Raw genomic sequence first — 21550 nt, forward strand, 5'->3', positions numbered from 1 at the left:
CTCACTCACACACTCAGTCTCTCACTTACACACACTCACTCAGACACAGTTTCTCACTCACACAGTCTCTCACACAACACAGTTTCTCACTCTCACAGACGCACACACTCTCACACACACATAGCCTCTCATTCACACACACACACAGGAATCCTGAGCGATCACACCAGACATCTACCCCAATGTTATTCTCCTCATTGGGGTGAGGTTTACTAATAGATGCGGGTGTCTACTTAAATCCACCCTTTAATGCCCAACCCACCCACTCCCCACCTCCCCACACACACATACAGCAGGAGGGCCATTCGGCCTATCATGTCTGTACTGGCACTGCCCGTCACCAAAAATGTCATTCATTTTGCTACAGATTACCAGAACGAAAGGGGGAATTTCTCATTTTCTTTCAGAGAGGGAGGGGGGAGGGGGTGGCAGTGGGATTATTCTTTAACTTTAAAGGCTGCAGAGGCTGGACTGGGATAAGAGAGGACAGGACAGCCAGATTCCCAGGTAAACTGCACTGCAAGATTGCAATGAATCAGCACCCTCTGTGCTAACCACTCTCCTAACGGCCCAGATTAAAAAGTGGAACCGTCTCAGGAAGCTGGTGTTTGAAGCCTGGGATTGGGGGGGATTTATTATTCTTAAGGAAAAGAAACTTCTGCCTTCCATAGCCCGGTGCTGCCGAAATGACACCAGCTCTCTGGTTAAAATTGCAAGTTTAAGCTGCAAAATGCGCTTTGCTTTGTCAATGTGGCTCCTTCACAGCAAAGATCAGTCTGAGCTGCGCGACCTCCTGGAAACATGTTTCACACAAACTCATTCCGTCTCTTACAACAGAGTGTTTTGGTAATTACAGTCAGATAATTATAGAGTGGGACGGAAATAACCCCCCCCCCCCCCCACCCCACCAGACAAAGCAAAGGAATCCAGGAGAAGTTTGCAATCCTTCCCGCATTTCCTCTATCTGCACATGTGGATGGAATGTCAGATAAAGCCTCGCTACCCCCCGGGTTGGAGCCCTTTAATCCTTTGTCTATCCGCCAGATCCAGAGCTCTCTGGCGCCGGCACATTGTAATCACAAACCCGAAAGGGAAAGCAGAATGCTTCAGTCTGCTCCTCCAGAGTTTTAGCATCTCCCTGCCCCGTCTCTCTCCTTCCCCTCTATCTTTCTCTCTCCCTCTATCTTTCTCTCTCTCTAACTTTCTCTCTCCCCTCTCTCCCTCCCTTCTCTCTCCTCACCTCCCTCTCTCCCTCCTCTCTGTCTCTCCCTCCCCCTCTCTCCCTTCTCTCGCTCTCTTTCTCCCTCCCCTCTATCCTTCGCCCTCCTCTCTCTCTCCCTCCCCCCAGTATCTCTCCCGTCGATCTCCCTCTCTCCCTCCCGTCCCTCTCCTCCCCTCTATCTATCTCCCTCCGCTCGGAAGCAGCCAGCCAAACCTGTCGGATCTCCTCCTTCTGAACCTGAGCCGCTTCCGCAAACATTTGCAGACATACCCGGAGCAGCATTCACAGTCAGGCTAGGGGGGAAGGGGGGGAGGGGGGTGTTTTTTACAGGGAGGTTCTGCTTGTGGGGCTGGCCGGGCGCTGGGAGATTCATCCAAAGCTGTCAATGTTTTGAGTGCTGTCTCTGGGGCCTTTGATCAACCTGGCTCCTTCAGTCCGTCCACAGGAGAGGGATCCTGTGTGTGTGTGTGTGTGTGTGTCCCCGGCTCCATGTGGCTGTGGAGAGAGGTGTTGCTCGAGATAGCCAGAGTTACTGAGCTGGGGGAATTTAAAAATAAAGTACAATAAAACTCCCCCCAGTGCAACACTGCAACTAGACACATGCTTCTGAGGAGTGAGTTTCCCACTCCAGACTTCACAGCGTCTGAAATGATACATTATACCACATTTATTTTATATTTTATATTAACTCAGCTTCCCTTCTCTCTTTTTTAAAGGTACATTGTCACTATTACCTCCCAACAGGGATGGTCAGTGTTATCTAGTTGTGTGTGTTTTATAATGGGGTGGACGGGTGTACAGAGAAACCCTTTCTTTAACCCCTCTTCCTCCTCCCCCACCGCCCCCCTCCTCCTCCCCCCCCCCCCCCCCCCACCCCATTATATTCAGCCTAAAGAAGCAGTTTTGCCAGTTTGGAGAGAGGGGGAGAGAGTTCCGCCTTGCTGACTACAAGCCTCTCTCATTCCCCAGTGCATTCCAACCCCGGGTCGCGGCTGCTGTTGGAACATGTAAAGGTGTTGAAAAAGCTGCCGACCAGAGGAAACGTCTGCTGCTTTGCTGGAGATGCAGCGAGCGGCTGCTGTAAGAACCCACCACCCACCAACAACCCCCACCCCACCTCACCTCCCCCTTCCCAGCTCCCCAAAAACACAGCATTAAATCTGACAACCACACACACAAAAGCACACACACACACACACTAAACTCTGAAAGGAGCTGATTTGTTTGAATCAAAATACAGATCAGTGGAGAATAGGTTGAAAAAGTTATTCCTTTCTTTGCTATGTGGGGCTGGTGTACACACAGGAGACCCCCCCCCCTCCCCTCTCCCCCTTGTGTCTGCAGTTTTCTGTAATAAATTACTCTTTACGCAAAAAAAGTTATAATGCAAAGTATTGAAAAGTGACAGATACTCAGGTCCCCACAACAAGGAGAAAAGGGGGGAACATCATTCCGTTCTCTGTTCCGTCCACACATCTCATTCATTGTTACATTCCCTTCCCAAACTCCGCGGCCCCTGTCTCTCTCTCTCTCTCTCCCCCCAACAGAAACCCAGAATAAATGCTGCTCAGAGCTGGGGAAGCTCTTTCTTACCTTGCTGGTGTAGCAGGCTGGAAAGCAGAACGCCCAAAAGCAGCGCAACAGGCTGCATTCTGAGTTTGTGTCCCTCCTGGAGACTTGTCTGGTTTGAAGCAGAACTTTTCTCTTTGTAAAAAAATAAATCAAATGTTTTAAAAAAGAAAAACAAAAGCTTGGGGTAAACGGGCAGGAGAGGTGGTCAGATCATGCTGTCAGCTCAGTGTGTGCCCCCCACCCCACCCCCCAACACCTCCCTGCACTGAGTTGATGAAGGTGAAGTTGGGAGCGGACCTCCAGTTGAAGCTGACACCGGGACTGTGTGTGTTCAGCTCCGGCTCTGGCTGCCTTCCCTCCCATGGACTGATCAAAAGCAACATGGAGTGCACCATCCAACCCAGCCAGAGGGGGAGGACAGCTCCCAGACAGCCAGGAATCCCAGATTCCAGCAGCAGCCACTGGCTCAGAGGCAGCCCAGCACAAGCTGCTGGGGCAATGGGGGCAAACCCCTCAGTTAGCAATCCAATTCGTCGCTCCTGTCATTCGCCCTCACTCGCCACCTTGCATCCCCCCCTCCCTTCCCCCACCACAAAGACTCTTACTGGATATCAGAAGCTTTCCAATCCTAACCTCGCTTCGCTGAGTAGCGCAGGAGAAAGCAATGGTCAAAAACCTGGAGCATTTAAACACCATACAACCCCGACAGTGCAGGAGGAGGCCATTCGGCCCATCGAGTCTGCACCGACACTCATACAACATCTTAACCAGGCCCTTTCCCCACAACCCCACATATTTACCCCACTAATCCCTCTCGGAAAGAATGTTCCCAATGGTGGGGGGAGTCCAGAACTAGAAACCATAGAAACCATAGAAACCCTACAGTGCAGAAGGAGGCCATTCGGCCCATCGAGTCTGCACCGACCACAATCCCACCCAGGCCCTACACCCACATATTTACCCGCTAATCCCACTAACCTACGCATCTCAGGACTCTAAGGGGCAATTTTTAACCTGGCCAATCAACCTAACCCGCACATCTTTGGACTGTGGGAGGAAACCGGAGCACCCGGAGGAAACCCACGCAGACACGAGGAGAACGTGCAAACTCCACACAGACAGTGACCCGAGCCGGGAATCGAACCCGGGACCCTGGAGCTGTGAAGCAGCAGTGCTAACCACTGTGCTACCGTGCCGCCCCTAGGGGTCAGAGGTTTGAGGATAAGGGGTCAACCTTTTAGAACTGAGGTGAGGAAACATTTCTTCACCCAGAGAGTGGTGAATGTGTGCAGTTCACGAGCACAGAGTGTAGTTGAGACCAAAACATTGTCTGATTTCAAGAAGAAATTGGAGCTCTTGGGTTAAAGGGATCAAGGGATATGGAGGGGAAGGGGGGGATCAGGATGTTGAATTTGATGATCAGCCATGATCAAAATGAATGGTGCAGCAGGCTCAAAGGGTTGAATGGCCTACTCCTGTTTCTAGTTTCTATGTTTCTCTGTAACCTACACATCTGGCGTTTAGCATAGCCAATGCACCTAATCCACACATCTTTTGACTGTGGGAGGAAACCGGAGCACCCGGAGGAAACCCACGCAGACATGGGGAGAACGTGCAAACTCCACACAGACAGTGACCCAAGCTGGGAATCGAACCCGGGTCCCTGGCGCTGTGAGGCAGCAGTGCTAATCACTATGTCACTGTGTGCTGTTTTGATTTGATTTATTATTGTCACATGCATTAGTATACAGAGAAAAGTTTTGTTTCTTGCTCGCTATACAGACAAAGCATACCGTTCATAGAGAAGGGAAGGAGAGGCTGCAGAATGTAATAAGAATGAAAGATAAAATTATAGGGTATGTTGGGCACAGCTGGCAAGAAGTTGCCACTGGCTCTGGCGCCAGTTTAAAGACTTGTTTGAATATTTGTGAGTTACATTTTAAAACTGCTCAATGCATTCATATGTAATGAAATATTTTCTTCTTTCTTTCATGGGATATGGGACTCACTGCCAGAGTCAACATCCTAAAGTTACAAAGTCAATGCTCAGAGTGGAGCGGGCAAATCCAAATCCATTCCTTGCTTGCTCCAAAAACCAAATTCAAGTTTCACTGGCAGCATCAACATTTATTGCCCCTCTCTAACTGTCCCTGAATGGAATGGCTTGTGAGGCTATTTCTGAGGGCAGTTTAAAGATTATCCACGTTGGAGTCACCTGTAGGCCAGACCAGGTAATGATGGCGGATTTCCATCCCTTGAGGGCATTATTGAACCAAATTGGATTTTCCAACAATCATAGAATCCCTACAGTACAGAAGGAGGCCATTAGACCCATCAAGTCTGCACTGACCACAATCCCACCCAGCCCCTTTTCCTGTAACCCTCATTTATCCTGCTAATCCCCCTGACATTAAGGAGCAATTTAGCATGGCCAATCAACCTAACCTGCACATCTTTGGACTGTGGGAGGAAACCGGAGCACCCGGAGGAAACCCATGCAGACACAGGGAGAACGTGCAGACTCCGCACAGACAGTGACCCGAGGCTTGAATTGAACCCAGGTCCCTGATGCTGTGAGGCAGCAGTGCTAACCCACTGTGCCACCGTGGACAATTGGACAACAGTTTCACAGTTTGAGACAAGCTTTCCAATTCAATTATTAGTTCAATTTAAATTCCACCATTTTCCACAGTGGGGATTTGAACCCACATCCCCACAGCAATTTGCACGGCCCTCTGGTTTACTAGCCCAGTGGCATTACCACCACACCACCATCCCACTCACGAGGTATAAAATAAAAACACAAATTAGAATCAATGACCTACATTTGTTTAGTATCCTCCATGCAGTGTAAGTTCTCAGTTGGTGACAGATTAGTGACCTGTTCCAGGAATAACTCGCTATGGAAACAGATGAAAGTTTACCTCAGTGGCTCAATAGATGCGGGAAGAGGATTAGAATTGGAACATTCTCAGTCCACTTCACTGGAGCACGAACAAACAATGTTTGACATTGAATCTCAGAGACAGACATAAGGACAACCATTTTAAGGAGGAGCTTAATAAACAAGGAGGGGTTTTGGGAATGAGTGGCAAGAGATTTGGGCCAAAGCAGCTGAGGCACAGCAGCCATTGGTGGAGTGATGAAAATCAGGAGAGAATTCTCTGGCCTCCCCATGGCATATTCTCGTGGTGGGAGGTGGTGCTCTGTGCACTGGCGGTGGGAGGTGGCGCTCTGTACACTGGCGGTGGGAGGTGGCGCTCTGTACACTGGCAGTGGGAGGTGGCGCTCTGTACACTGGTGGTGGGAGGTGGCACTCTGTGCACTGGCAGTGGGAGGTGGCGCTCTGTACACTGGCGGTGGGAGGTGCGAGGTGGTGCTCCGTACACTGGCAGTGGGAGGTGGCGCTCTCTACACTGGTGGTGGGAGATGGCGCTCTGTACACTGGCAGTGGGAGGTGGCGCTCTTTACACTGGCGGTGGGAGGTGGCGCTCTGTACACTGGCGGTGGGAGGTGGTGCTCTGTACACCGGCAGTGAGAGGTGGTGCTCTGTACACTGGCGGTGGGAGGTGGCGCTCTGTACACTGGCAGTTGAAGGTGGCGCTCTGTACACTGGCAGTGGGAGATAGCACTCTGTACACTGGTGGTGGGAGGTGGTGCTCTGTACACTGGTGGTGGGCGGTGGCGCCCCGTACACTGGTGGTGGGAGGTGGCGCCCCGTACACTGGCGGTGGGAGGTGGCGCCCCGTACACTGGCGGTGGGAGGTGCGAGGTGGTGCTCCGTACACTGGCAGTGGGAGGTGGCGCTCTGTACACTGGCAGTGGGAGGTGGCGCTCTGTACACTGGTGGTGGGAGGTGGCGCTCTGTACACTGGCAGTGGGAGGTGGCGCTCTGTACACTGGCAGTAGGAGGTGGCGCTCTGTACACTGGCGGTAGGAGGTGGCACTCTCTACTCTGACGGTGGGTGGTGCGAGGTGGCGCCCCGTACACTGGTGGTGGGAGGTGGCACTCTGTACACTGGCGGTGGGAGGTGGTGCTCTGTGCACTGGTGGTGGGAGGTGGCGCTCTGTACACTGGCGGTGGGAGGTGGTGCTCTGTAAACTGGCGGTGGGAGGTGGCGCTCTGTACACTGGCAGTGTGAGGTGGGAGGTGGCGCTCTGTACACTGGCGGTGGGAGGTGGTGCTCTGTACACTGGCAGTGTGAGGTGGGAGGTGGCGCTCCGTACACTGGCGGTGGGAGGTGGCGCTCTGTACACTGGCAGTGTGAGGTGGGAGGTGGCGCTCCATACACTGGCGGTCGGAGGTGGGAGGTGGCGCTCCATACACTGGCGGTCGGAGGTGGGAGGTGGCGCTCCATACACTGGCGTTGGGAGGTGGCGCTCTGTGCACTGGCGGTGGGAGGTGGCGCTCTGTACACTGGCAGTGGGAGGTGGTGCCCCGTACACTGGCAGTGGGACCTTCTTGCCCTGCCGCTATCAGTGGGATTTTCCATTGATTCCAGCACAAGCCGCTGGGAAACCTGCAAAGGGGAGCTCAGCCAATGGTCGTCTGGGGCAATGGTGACTTTAGCTTTACCAGATCATGAAAAATGAAGTGAATCACTTAACATTTCTCTCTCTCTCAACCTTTCCGCACTCTGGTGGCATACAGTCCAAAGATGTGCAGGTTAGGCTGATTGGCCCTGTTTCTGTAGCTAATTATTCCTGAAACAGGGAGCTACCCTGTTGCCGGAAGCTTATAGCTTGAGGAGCACTACATCACATCAAGTATAGCCACACACACAGACAAACTAAGGGGAAATTTACCATGGCCAATCCACCTAAACTGCTCGTCTTTGGAGTTTGGGAGGAAACCCACATAGACATGGAGAGAACGTGCAAACTCCACACAGACAAACACCCAAGGCCAAAATTGAACCCACATCACTGGCGCTCTGAGGCAGCAGTGCTAACCACAGTGCCATTATGCCATCCCTAAACAAAGAAACACAGGCTGATCCTCTATCTCAACGCCATACTCCAGCGCTCTCCTCATATCCCTTGACAGCTTTAGAGTCTCGGAATCTATTAACTTCTTAAAGATATTCAGAGATTTGGCCTCCACAGCCTTCTGTGGTAGAGAATTCCACAGGTTCACCATCATCTGAGTGAAGAAACTCTTCCTCATCTCAGTTCTAAATGGCCTTCCCCTTATCCTGAGACTGTGACTTCTTGTTCTAGATCCCCAGCCAGAGGTTGCATCCAGTCTATCCAGAATTTTATATGTTTCAATGAGACCCCCTCTTATTCCTGTAAATTCCAGTGAATACAGGCCCAGTCAACCCAATCTCTCTGCATATGGTAATCCTGCCATGCCAGGAATCAGTCTGGTGAAACTTCGCTGCATTGCCTCCATGGCAAGTATATCCTTTCTTAGATAAGGAGGTCAAAACTGCACACAATATGCCAGGTGTGGTCTCACCAAGGCAGTGACGGTCACCATACCATTTGCCTTCCTAACTGCTTGCTGTACCTGCGTGCTTGCTTTCAGTGACTGGTGTACAAGGACCCCCAGGTTCCTTTGAGCGTCAACATTTCCCAATCTGTCGTCATTCAAATAATACTCTGCCATTCTGTTTCCCCATCTGAAGTGGATAGCTTCACATTTATCCATGTTATACTGCATCTGCCATATATTTGGGCAGCACGGTGGCATAGTGGTTGGCACTGCTGCCTCACAGTGCCAGGGACCTGGGTCCGATTTCCGGTTTGGAGTTACATCTTCTCCCCGTGTCTGCGTGGGTTTCCTCTGGGTGCACCAGTTTCCTCCCACAGTCCAAAGATGTGCAGGTTAGGCTGATTGGCCATACTAAATTGCCCCTGAGTGTCCCAGGATGTGTATGTTAGAGGGGTTAGGGCCTGGGTGGGGTTTCGGGGTTAGGGCCTGGGTGGGGTTGTTGTTGGTGTAGACCTGATGGGCCAAATGGCCTCTTTTTGCACTGTAGGGATTCTATGATCTGCCCACTCACTCAACTTGTCTAAATAACCTTGAAATCTATTTAACATCCTCCTCACCACTCACATTCCCACCAGGTTTTGTGTCATCAGCAAACTTGGAAATATTACTTTTGGTTCCCTCATCCAATTCATTGATGTACGTTATGAATAGCTGGTGCCCAGGAACTGGTCCCTGCAGGACCACCCTATTCACTGCCTGCCACGTGGCAAAGACCCACTTATTCTTACTCCCTGTTTCCTGTCTGCTAAGCAATTCATAATCTTGTCTTGGCTTCACTAATCCTTTTCTTTTTATGTACTTACAAAAGCTTTCACAGTCTACTTTTATGTTATTTGCAAGTTTACACTCTTACTCCATTTTTCCCCTCTTAATCAATTTTTTTGTCCCAGGTTTGCTGAATACTGAACTTCTCCTAATTCTCAGGCTTGCTACTTTTCCCAGCAATTTTTATGCGACTTTTTATGATTATTATGTGATTTTTATATTTTTATATGGGCAGTATGGTGGCCCACAGAGCCAGGGAGCAAGGTTTGGTTCCCGGCTTGGGTTAGTCTGTGTGGAGTCTGCACGTTCTCCCTGTGCCTGCGTGGGTTTCCTCTGGGTGCTCCGGTTTCCTCCCACAGTCTGAAAGACGTGTTGGTTAGGTGCAGTGGCCACAGGCGCCGGAGTGTGGCGACTAGGGGATTTTCACAGTAACTTCATTGCCGTGTTAATGTAAGCCTACTTATGCCACTAATAAATAAACTTTAAAATTATTTCTCTTTGGATCAAATGCTATCCTTAATTTCTTTTGTAACCCATTGTTGGCCCATTTTTCTTGTTGTTTTGCAATGCATACGTCCCAATCCTTAAATATTAGCCATTGCCTTTGTAGGTTTCTTTGTTTAGATTTAGGACCCAATTTTGGATTAGATTTCTTCACTTTCCATCCTGATGAAGAATTCTACCATGTTCTGGTCACTGTTTCCTAAAGGACCCCGCACAATAATATTATCAATTAACCCCTTCTCATTGCATAATACCAAATCTAGGAAGCATGTTCCCGAGCTGGTCCCTCAACATATTGCTCTAAAATACTGTCCCATGCACACTCCAAAAATTCACCCACAACAGTATTGTTGCTAAATTGATTTGTCAAATCCAAATGTGGACTAAAGTCACCCATGATTACTGTAGCACTCTTGTTATATGCATCTCAAATTTCCTGTTTAATGCCATCTCCTACCTTACCACTAGTGTTTGGAGGCCTATTGACAGCTCCCACTAACGTTTTCTGCCCCTTGTTGCTTCTTATCTCCACCCAGGCTGATTCTAAATCTAGATTTTCTGAGCCAATATCCTCTCTCACTATTGCACTGACTTCATCCATAACTAACAGCACCACTGGAGGCTAATTAAAAGCAAGTCATGATTAATCAACTTGTCTGCTAAATCCCACCCTGCCTCCCCCCCCCCCCCCCCCCCCCACCCAACTCCTGCATTCTTTCCAGAAGATAATGACTCATTCCGGTGCCTGGTTACACACCCAAGTGCTTATTCCTCACGCAGACTTATAAACACTGGTTGACTATTTAACTGTGTGGCCATTTTGTTTCCTGTAACCCCCTGAACATAGCAACAAGATGCCTTTACTGACAGGACAGAGGCTTCTGAACAGTACTTAGAATGTAAATAGATCTGAGCTCCCTCGAATGACAACACTTCCCTCACATTTTCCAATCATTCTCAACAATGTTTAGTCTAGTTTAGCTCAAAAGAGTCATAGAGGTTTACAACATGGAAACAGGCCCTTCGGCCCAACTTGTCCATGCCGCCCTTTTTTTTAAAAACCCCTCAGCTAATCCCAATTGCCCGCATTTGGCCCATATCCCTCTACACCCATCGTACCCATGTAACTATCTAAATGCTTTTTAAAAGACAAAATTGTACCTGCCTCTACTACTACCTCTGGCAGTTTGTTCCAGACACTCACCACCCTCTGTGTGAAAAAATTGCCCCTCTGGACACTTTTGTATCTCTCCCCTCTCACCTTAAACCCACACCCTCTAGTTTTAGATTCCCCTACCTTTGGGAAAAGAGATGGGAGTCTGAAAGCTGATATTCAAATTTTACCCAGGCTTTGGGCTTGTTACATGTGCAATCTCTGCCTCCATCCCAACCCCTCTGCTTCTCGTCTTTCCTTTGATTTTGGCCTTTCTTTCATCTCCCATCTTTTCATGCTGTTTTGGAGGTAGAGTATTCTACTCCACACTTTTTTTAAAGTTTATTTATTAGTCACAAGTAAGGCTTACATTAAAACTGCAATGAAGTTACTGTGAAATTCCCCTAGTCGCCACAGTCCGGTGCCTGTTCGGGTCAATGCACCTAACCCGCCCGTCTTTCGGACTGTGGGAGGAAACCGGAGCACCCGGAGGAAACCCACACAGACATGGGGAGAACGTGCAGACTCCGCACAGACAGTGACCCAGGCCAGGAATTGAACCCGGGTCCCTGGCACTGTGAAGCAGCAGTGCTAACCACTGTGCCACTGTGCCGCCCTTCATGCCGCTGTCCAGTTTCTATCAACCATTCTGCTTCTCTCTCCATGCTTGAAGCCCTGTGCAAAATCTATCTTTCCGACGATGTTCTCGGTCACATCCAGCTGTGCTACACACAGGGCAATGGTGTTGTAATGACACTGGATTACTAATCAACGTGAATGACCTGGGGGCTTTGGTTTAAATCCCATTATGGCAACTGGTGAATTTTCAATTCAATTAATTTTTTAAAACTGCCATTGAAATCTAGTCTCTCAGTCGTGATGGTCACAAATTTATTGCCCTTCAGAGATGGACATCTGCCACCCTTACCTGGCCTGGTCTACATGACTCCAGATCCACCGCAACGTGTTGACTCTTAACTGTCCTCTTCAATGGCCTAGCACTGACATCATCCATAACACAGTAAGAGTTTTAACAACACCAGGATAAAGTCCAACAGGTTTATTTGGTAGCAAATACCATTAGCTTTCGGAGCGCTTTGAAAGCTAATGGTATTTGCTACCAAATAAACCTGCTGGACTTTAACCTGGTGTTGTTAAAACTCTTACTGTGTTCACCCCAGTCCAACGCCGGCATCTCCACATCATGATCATCCATAACTAACAGCACCACTAGAGGCTAATTAAAAACAAGTCACAAGTCAGATTTCCACTCAGTTGCTGGACAACAAATGCTGGCCTTGTCGGTGATGCCCAGATCCAATGAAAAATTAAAGTTTAAAATGTATTTATTATTGTCACAAGTAGGCTTACATTAACACTGCAATGAAGTTACTGTGAAAATCCCCTAGTCGCCACTCCGGGACCTGCTTGGGTACGCTGAGGGAGAATTTAGCATGGTCAATGCACCTAACCAACACGTCTTTCAGACAATGGGAGGAAACCAGTGCACCCGGAATAAACCCATGCAGATACAGGGAGAACGTGCAGACTCTGCACAGACAGTGACCCAAGCAGGGAATCGAATCCAGGGCCCTGGCGTTGTGAGGCAGTAACGTTAACTACTGTACCACCGTGCACAGTGGTTAGTGCTGCTTAAGATATATGTGTAGTTGGTTTCCTATCCACTGGATTTTGAAGCAGAGCATAATAATTTGCTGCACTGTAACCTTGCAATTAGCACAGACAGAGGAGGTCACTTCGGTGAGTTTATTAGAACATAGAACATAGAACATTACAGCGCAGAACAGGCCCTTCGGCCCACGATGTTGCACCGACCAGTTAAAAAAAAACTGTGACCCTCCAACCTAAACCAATTTCTTTTCGTCCATGAACCTATCTACGGATCTCTTAAACGCCCCCAAACTAGGCGCATTTACTACTGATGCTGGCAGGGCATTCCAATCCCTCACCACCCTCTGGGTAAAGAACCTACCCCTGACATCGGTTCTATAACTACCCCCCCTCAATTTAAAGCCATGCCCCCTCGTGCTGGATTTCTCCATCAGAGGAAAAAGGCTATCACTATCCACCCTATCTAAACCTCTAATCATCTTATATGTTTCAATAAGATCCCCTCTTAGCCGCCGCCTTTCCAGCGAAAACAATCCCAAATCCCTCAGCCTCTCCTCATAGGATCTCCCCTCCATACCAGGCAACATCCTGGTAAACCTCCTCTGCACCCTCTCCAAAGCCTCCACATCCTTCCTGTAATGTGGGGACCAGAACTGCACACAGTACTCCAAGTGCGGCCGCACCAGAGTTGTGTACAGTTGCAACATAACGCTACGACTCCTAAATTCAATCCCCCTACCAATAAACGCCAAGACACCATATGCCTTCTTAACAACCTTATCTACTTGATTCCCAACTTTCAGGGATCTATGCACACATACACCTAGATCCCTCTGCTCCTCCACACTATTCATAGTCCTCCCGTTAGCCCTATACTCAACACATCTGTTATTCCTACCAAAGTGAATTACCTCACACTTCTCCGCATTAAACTCCATCCGCCACCTCTCGGCCCAACTTTGCAACCTGTCTAAGTCTTCCTGCAAACTACGACACCCTTCCTCACTGTCTACCACACCACCGACTTTGGTGTCATCAGCAAATTTGCTAATCCACCCAACTATACCCTCATCCAGATCATTAATAAATATTACAAACAGCAGTGGCCCCAAAACAGATCCCTGAGGTACACCACTTGTAACCGCACTCCATGATGAATATTTACTATCAACCACCACCCTCTGTTTCCTATCCGCTAGCCAATTCCTGATCCAATTTCCTAGATCACCCCCAATCCCATACATCTGCATTTTCTGCAGAAGCCTACCATGGTGAACCTTATCAAACGCCTTACTAAAATCCATATATACCACGTCCACTGCCTTGCCCCCATCCACCTCCTTGGTCACTTTCTCAAAAAACTCAATAAGGTTAGTAAGGCACGACCTACCTGCCACAAAACCATGCTGACTATCACCTATCAATTCATTACTCTCCAAATAACTATAAATCCTATCCCTTATAATTTTTTCCAACATCTTGCCGACAACAGAAGTGAGACTCACCGGTCTATAATTCCCGGGGAAGTCTCTGTTCCCCTTCTTAAACAATGGGACAACATTCGCTAACCTCCAATCTTCTGGTACTATACCAGAGGCCAACGACGACCTGAAGATCAGAGCCAGAGGCTCTGCAATCACTTCTCTTGCCTCCCAGAGAATCCTTGGATAAATCCCATCCGGACCAGGGGATTTATCTATTTTCAGACCCTCCAGAATATCCTGCACATCCTCCTTATCAACTGTAATACTGTCTATTCTACTCCCTTGCAACCCAGTGTCCTCCTCAGCTATATTCATGTCCCCTTGCGTGAACACCGAAGAGAAATATTGGTTCAATGCTTCACCAATCTCCTCCGGTTCCACACATAACTTCCCTCTGCCATCTATAACTGGCCCTAAACTTGCCCTAACCAACCTTCTGTTCTTGACATACCTATAGAACGCCTTAGGATTCTCTTTAACCCTATCCGCCAAAGTCTTCTCATGTCCCCTTTTAGCCCTTCTAAGCTCGCTCTTCAACTCCCTCTTAGCCAATCTAAAGCTTTCTAGTGCACTACCCGAGTGCTCACGTCTCATCCGAACATAAGCCTCCTTTTTCTTTTTAACCAACAAAGAAACTTTTTTGGTGCACCACGGTTCCCTAGCCCTACCAATTCCTCCTTGCCTGACAGGGACATACCTATCACAGACTCGCAGTAGCTGCTCCTTGAAAAAACTCCACATGTCGGACGTTCCCAGTCCCTGTAATCTCCTAGTCCAACCTATGTTTCCTAATTCTCTCCTAATAGCCTCATAATTACCCTTCCCCCAGCTAAAACCACTGGCCCGAGGTTCATGCCTATCCCTTTCCATCACTAAGGTGAACGTAACCGAATTGTGGTCACTATCACCAAAATGCACACCAACTTCCAAGTCTAGCACCTGGTCTGGCTCATTTCCCAGCACCAGATCCAATATAGCCTCACCTCTAGTTGGCCTGTCTACATACTGAGTCAAAAAACCTTCCTGCACGCTTTGAACAAAAACTGACCCCTCTAACGAGCTAGAGCTATAACAATTCCAGTCAATATTAGTCAAGTTAAAATCCCCCATAACAATTGCCCTATTACTTTCACTCCTAAGCAGGATTGACTCCGCAATCCTTTCCTCAACCTCTCTAGAACTTTTAGGAGGTCTATAAAAGACTCCCAACAGGGTGACCTCTCCTCTCCTATTTCTAATCTCCGCCCATACTACCTCAACAGATAAGTCCTCATCAAACCTCCTCTCTGACACTGTGATACAATCTCTGACCAATAATGCTACCCCTCCCCCTCTTCTACCTCCTTCCCTACTTCGACTAAAACATTTGAACCCCGGGACCTGCAGCATCCATTCCTGCCCCTGCTCTATCCATGTCTCTGAAATAGCCACAACATCGAAGTCCCAGGTACTGATCCACGCTGCAAGTTCACCCACTTTATTGCGAATACTCCTGGCATTGAAGTATACACATTTCAAACCCTGCTCCACCCCACCTCTGCAATGCCGTGCAGTCCCCATCCATGCATCCCTCACTTTCAGCCCCACTACAGCCCCTTGGCTTTGCCAAGAATGATAAAGGGCTTACCATTCCATTATCTTGGTCACCATATATGTGAAGGTAGGAGAAGGCTTTTTTAAATAAATGTTGTTCCTGTAATCATTTTTACAATGTTTTCTAATTTCCCCTGTAAACAAGTAAATTGTTATTGCATCAGATTCAACATGCGACAAGATTTGAACATATTGTTCAAGAGAAAGGAGAGAAATTCATCTGTTGTCTTTGCACAGAATTGCTATTCCACTTATCAATTCTACATGAGAAACAGTAATCATATCGGGCTTCCTGAAATTATTGCAGGGCATATTAAAAATTAAAATAGGGATCCTGCACTTGTATTAGGCCCATTTTAAGTGTCGGGGAGGCGATGGCCTACTGGTATTATCGCGAGACTATTAATCCAGAAACTTAGCTAATGTTCTGGGGACCTGGGTTCGAATCGCGCCACGGCAGATAGTGGAACTTGAATTCAATAAAAAATATCCAAAATCAAGAAACTATTAATGACCATGAAACCATTGTCGATTGTCGGAAAAACCCATCTGGTTCACTAATGTCCTTTAGGGAAGGAAATCTGCTGTCCTTACTGGTCTGGCCGACATGTGAATCCAGAGCCACAGCAATGTGGTTGACTCTCAACTGCCCTCGAGCAACTAGGGATGGGCAATAAATGCTGGCCAACCAACGACACCCATGTCCCACAAATGAATTTTTTAAAAGTTGTGGTTCAGTTGGTAGCACTTTGAGTCACGAAGTTCAAGTCCCACTGCAGCAACTGAGTACAAAGATTGATGTTAACACTCCGATGCAGTGCTGAGGGAGTGCTGCATTGTAAGCAGAAACGGTCATTTGGATTGAATATTAGACTGAGGCTCCATTTGCCTGTTCTTGTGGATGTAAGAGATCCCATGGTACGATTCTGAAGAGGAGCAGGGAAGTTATCGAGAGTGTCTCTGCCAATAATTATTCCTTAATCAACATCACAGAACCATAGACTCCCTGCTCAGTATCACAGTGCTGTGTGTGGAAGTTTGCAGTGCACAGAATTGACTGCTGTTACCTATATTACAGGTAACTATGCAGTAACTATCCATCAAAAAGTACTTTACTATTTTGGAGTCACTTTGAGACATCTGATGATCGCGCAAAGTGCAAATCTGACTTTCTATTTTGAGAAATTACTTTTTTGATTCACTCATGTTTCAGAAATATGGTGCCAACACTCAAGAAACAATATTTAAAATATTCCTCACTTCCATTAGATTAATTCTCTGCCCAGTTGTTTTTGGCTGCTGAGGACTTTTGATGCTATTGTCATGCTATTATTATGTCTGCTGTTGCTGCACTGGATGAGTTTCTCTTGCGACTGTGCTGCAGCAGGGCTGACCTTTAGCTCTGTTGGATGACATTTTTTTATTCATTCTTGGGATGTGGTCATCTCTGGCGAGACCAGCTTTTATCGCCCATCCCTAGTTACCCTTGAGAAGGTGGTGCAGAACTGCCTTCTTGAATCGCTGCAGTGCCCGAGGTGTAGGTACATCCATAGTGCTGTTAGGGAGGGAATTCCAGGATTTTGACCCAGCGACTGTGAAGGAACAGTGGTCTATTTCTATGTCAGGATGGTGTGTGGCTTGGAGGGGAACTTCCAGGTGGCGGTGTTCCCATGTGCTTCCTGTCCTTGTCCTTCTAGATGATAGTGTTCGTGGGTTTGGAAGCTGTTATCTAAGGAGCCTTGGTGAATCCCTGCAGAGCATCTTGTACATGATCCTGCTGCCATTGCGCATTGGTATTTGTAGATGTGGTGCCAGTCAAGCATGTTGATTTGTCCTGGATGATGTCAAGGTTTTTGAGTGTTGTTGGAACTGCAGTCATCCAGGCAAGTGGGATGTATTCCATCACAGTCCTGACTTGTACCTTAGAGATGGTGGACAGGCCCTGGGGAGCCAGGAAATGAGTTACTCACTTCAGGATTCCTAGCCTCTGACCTGCTCTGGGAGCCACAGTATTTATGTGGCGGGGTCCAGATCAGTTCCTGTCAATGGTAAACCAAAAGAGAAAACGCTGGAAAATCTCAGCAGGTCTGGCCGCATCTGTAAGGAGAGAAAAGAGCTGATGTTTCGAGTCCAGATTATCCTTTGTCAAAGCTTGGCATAGAAGAGGTAAAGGGACAGGTGTTACACCATGGGATTGCATGGGAAGGTGCCATGAGTGATGGGAGAGGTGTTGGATATAGTGGAGGAGTGGACTAGGTTATCCGGGAAGGAACGGTCTCTACGGAATGCTGACAGAGGGAGTGAAGGGAAGATATGTTTGGCGGTGGTATCACACTGGAGTTGGCGAAAATGGTGGAGGATTATGCTCTGTCAGTGGTAACTCTCAGGATGTTGAGAATGGGGGATGTACTGATGGTAACGCCATTGACTGCCAAAAGTTGATGGTTAGATTTTCTCTGTTTGGAGTTGGCCATTGCCAAGCACTTGTGTGGTGCAAATGTCCATTAACTCTTCTTAACCTAACCACTTGCAAGGTTGAAATGAATCCTGTTCTTCCAGCATCTGTGCTGCATTCCCGCCAGACATACTGACTGCCTGTGACATAAAGCTGAACTTTTAACCATTCCCCTTAAGCACAAAAACCTATATATTAAATCAATTATACCACCATTATTATACAGGTATGATCCAACCAGCCACGGATCTGCCCACTGATTCCCATCGACTCCAGTTTTGCGAGAACTCCTTGATGCCATACTTGGTCAAATGTGGCCTTGATGTAAAGGGCAGTCACTGTCACCTCACCTCCGGCATTTACTCTTTTGTCCATGTTTGAACCAAAGCTGTAATGAGATTAGGAGTTAAGTGGCCCTGGTGGAACACAAACTGAACATCAGTGAGCAGGCTAGTGCTAAGCAAGTGCATATGGTTGCACTGTTGATGATCTCTTCTACCAGTTTATTGGTGATCGAGAGTAGACTGATGGGGTAGTAATTGGCTGGGTTGGATTTGTACAGGACATACTTGGGCAATTTTCCACATTTCCAGATAAATGCCAGTGTTGTAGCTGTACTTGGCTTGGTGCATTGCAAGTTCTGGAGCACAAGTCTTCAGTACTATTGCCAGAATATTCTCAGGCCCCATAGCCTTTGCAGTATCCAGTACCTTCAGCCATTTCTTGATATCATATGGAGTGAATCGAATTGGCTGAAAACTGACATCTGAGATGCTGGGGACCACTGAAGAGGCCAAGATGGATCATCCACTTGGCACTTCTGACTGAAGATTGTTGTGAATGCTTCAGCCTTATCTTTTGCACTGATGTGCTGGGCTCCTCCATCATTGAAGATGGGGATATTTGTGGAGCCTTCTCCTCCAGTGAGTTGTTTAATTCTCCACCACCACTCACGGCTGGATGTGGCAGAATTGAAGACATTAGATCTGATCCATTGGTTGTGGAATTGCTTAGCTTTGTCTATCACTTGTTGTTTTTGCCATTTGGTATGCAAGTTGCCCTGTGTTATAGCTTCACCAGGTAGACGCCTCATTTTTAGGTATATCTGTTGTTGCTCCTGGAATGCCCTCCTGCACTCTCCATTGACCAGAGTGCGAGTATCATTGGCCTTTGAATGTGGAAGGAGAATTGTTTTAACCAATTGCAAAGCCTATTAAAAAATTGCAACATTTGAACCAGAGAGAATCTGTACATGTGTTTTGTGGCCGAGGCTTGAACTAATCATCCAACCTGGAGGGAAACAAGGACACCACCAGCACGGAGAAACCATGTAAATGTGGAGATTGTGGAAAGGGATTCAAATACCCATTCCTTCATCGATGCAGTCGCACTGGGGACAAGCCGTTCATTTGCTCCGTATGTGGGAAGGGATTCACTCAGTCAACCACTCTGCAGAGACACCAGCGATTTCACACAGGGGAGAGACTGTTCCCCTGTTGTGTGTGTGGGAAGGGATTCACTCAGTCATCCGAGCTACTGGTACACCAGCGAGTTCACACTGGGGAGAAGCCATTCACCTGTCTTGTTTGTGGGAGGATTCACTCAGTTATCCCAGCTGCTGACACACCAGCAAGTTCACACTGGTGAGTGACCATTCATTTGTTCCATGTGTGAGAAAGGGTTCACAACTTCATCCAACCTTCTGACACACCAGCGAATTCACACCCGGGAGAAACCATTCACCTGTTCAGTGTGTGCGAGGGGATTCAGTCAGCTAGCCCACCTGCTGACACACCAGCAAGTTCACAAGTGACTAAAGGGTTTGGATTCCACTGATGTTGCTGGCGTTCATCATACCCAGGACTGACAATTCAGAACTCCCACTCACCTGATGAAGGAGCAGCGCTCTGAAAGCTTGTGGCTTGTGCAACCAAATAAACCTGTTGGACTTTAACCTGGTGTTGTGAGACTTCTTACTGTGCTTACCCCAGTCCAATGCCGGCATCTCCACATTATGGCTCTCCATTGAACCAGGGTTGATCCCCTGGCCTGGTGGTATTAGTAGAGTGGGGAATATGCCGCACCATGAGGGTACAGATTGGGGTTGAGTACAATTCCAGTGCTGTTGATGGCTCACAGTGTCTCACGAATGCCCAGTCTTGAGCTGCTTGATCTATCCGATTTAGCATGGTGGCAGTGCCACGTAACGCGATGGAGGGTATCCTTAATTGAAGACGGGGCTTTGTCTCCACAAGGGCAGTGTGGTGGCCACTCCTACTGTTGCTGTCATGGACAGGTGAATCTGGCAAGCAGCTTGGTGAGGATGTGGTTCGGTATGCTTTTCGGTTCCCTCACCATCTGCCACAGGCCCAGTTTAGCAGCCATGTCCTTTAGGACCTGATGTGGAGATGCCGGCGTTGGACTGGGGTAAACACAGTAAGAAGTTTAACAACACCAGGTTAAAGTCCAACAGGTTTATTTGGTAGCAAAAGCCACACAAGCTTTCGAGGCTCTGAGCCCCTTCTTCAGGTGAGTGGGAATTCTGTTCACAAACAGAACTTATAAAGACACAGACTCAATTTACATGAATAATGGTTGGAATGCGAATACTTACAACTAATCCAGTCTTTAAGAAACAAAACAATGGGAGTGGAGAGAGCATCAAGACAGGCTAAAAAGATGTGTATTGTCTCCAGACAAGACAGCCAGTGAAACTCTGCAGGTCCACGCAACTGTGGGAGTTACAAATAGTGGGACATGAACCCAATATCCCGGTTGAGGCCGTCCTTGTGTGTGCGGAACTTGGCTATCAGTTTCACTGGCTGTCTTGTCTGGAGACAATACACATCTTTTTAGCCTGTCTTGATGCTCTCTCCACTCCCATTGTTTTGTTTCTTAAAGACTGGATTAGTTGTAAGTATTCGCATTCCAACCATTATTCATGTAAATTGAGTCTGTGTCTTTATAAGTTCTGTTTGTGAACAGAATTCCCACTCACCTGAAGAAGGGGCTCAGAGCCTCGAAAGCTTGTGTGGCTTTTGCTACCAAATAAACCTGTTGGACTTTAACCTGGTGTTGTTAAACTTCTTACTGTCTTTAGGACCTGGCCAGCTCAGTCTGTAGTGGTGTACTGAGACACTCTTGGTGAAGTCATTCGTCCAGAGTACATTCCGTGCCCCTTGCCACTCTCAGTGCTTCCTCCAAGTGGTGTTCAACATGGGGGAGAACTGATTCATCAGCTGAGGGGAGATGGTATGTGATAATCAGCAGCAGGTTTGACCTGATGTCATGAGACTTCATGGGGTCCCCGAGTCAATGTTGAGGATTCCCATGACAACTCCCTCCTGACTAATATCACTGTGCCACCAACACTGTTGGGTCTATCCTGCCAGTGGGACAAGGCATTCCCAGGATCAGCGATGGCCTGGGACATTGCAAGGTATGATCCCATGAATATGACTAAAACAAGCTCTTGCTTGGCTAGCCTGTGATACAGCTCTCTCAATTTTGGACAAGCCCTCAGATGTTATGAAGGAGGATTTTGCAGGATCGACAGGGCTAAGTTTCCAGTTGTCATTTCTGGTGCCTCAGTTGATGCTGGATGGTCCGTCTGGTTTCATTCCTTTTGAACTTTTCAGCCATTGGTACAACAGGATGTCTCGCTGGGCCATTT

General features: G+C 47.9%; 1 protein-coding gene across 4 annotated transcripts in view; it reads right to left on the minus strand.

The window, feature by feature from the left end:
* The window catches only part of LOC144499002 (low-density lipoprotein receptor-related protein 4-like), a 417145-nt gene extending 414180 nt beyond the window's left edge, over positions 1–2965 (minus strand). For all 4 annotated transcript variants that reach the window (XM_078221044.1, XM_078221043.1, XM_078221042.1 and 1 more), the window contains exon 1: positions 2816–2965. In XM_078221044.1, coding sequence (XP_078077170.1) covers positions 2816–2873 — 58 coding nt within the window. In that variant the 5' untranslated portion in view covers positions 2874–2965. The remainder of the gene's footprint in view (positions 1–2815) is intronic.
* Positions 2966–21550: the final 18585 nt, after the last annotated feature.

This window comes from Mustelus asterias, chromosome 9 (assembly GCF_964213995.1).
Source record: "Mustelus asterias chromosome 9, sMusAst1.hap1.1, whole genome shotgun sequence".
In the NCBI taxonomy this organism is placed as follows: domain Eukaryota; kingdom Metazoa; phylum Chordata; class Chondrichthyes; order Carcharhiniformes; family Triakidae; genus Mustelus; species Mustelus asterias.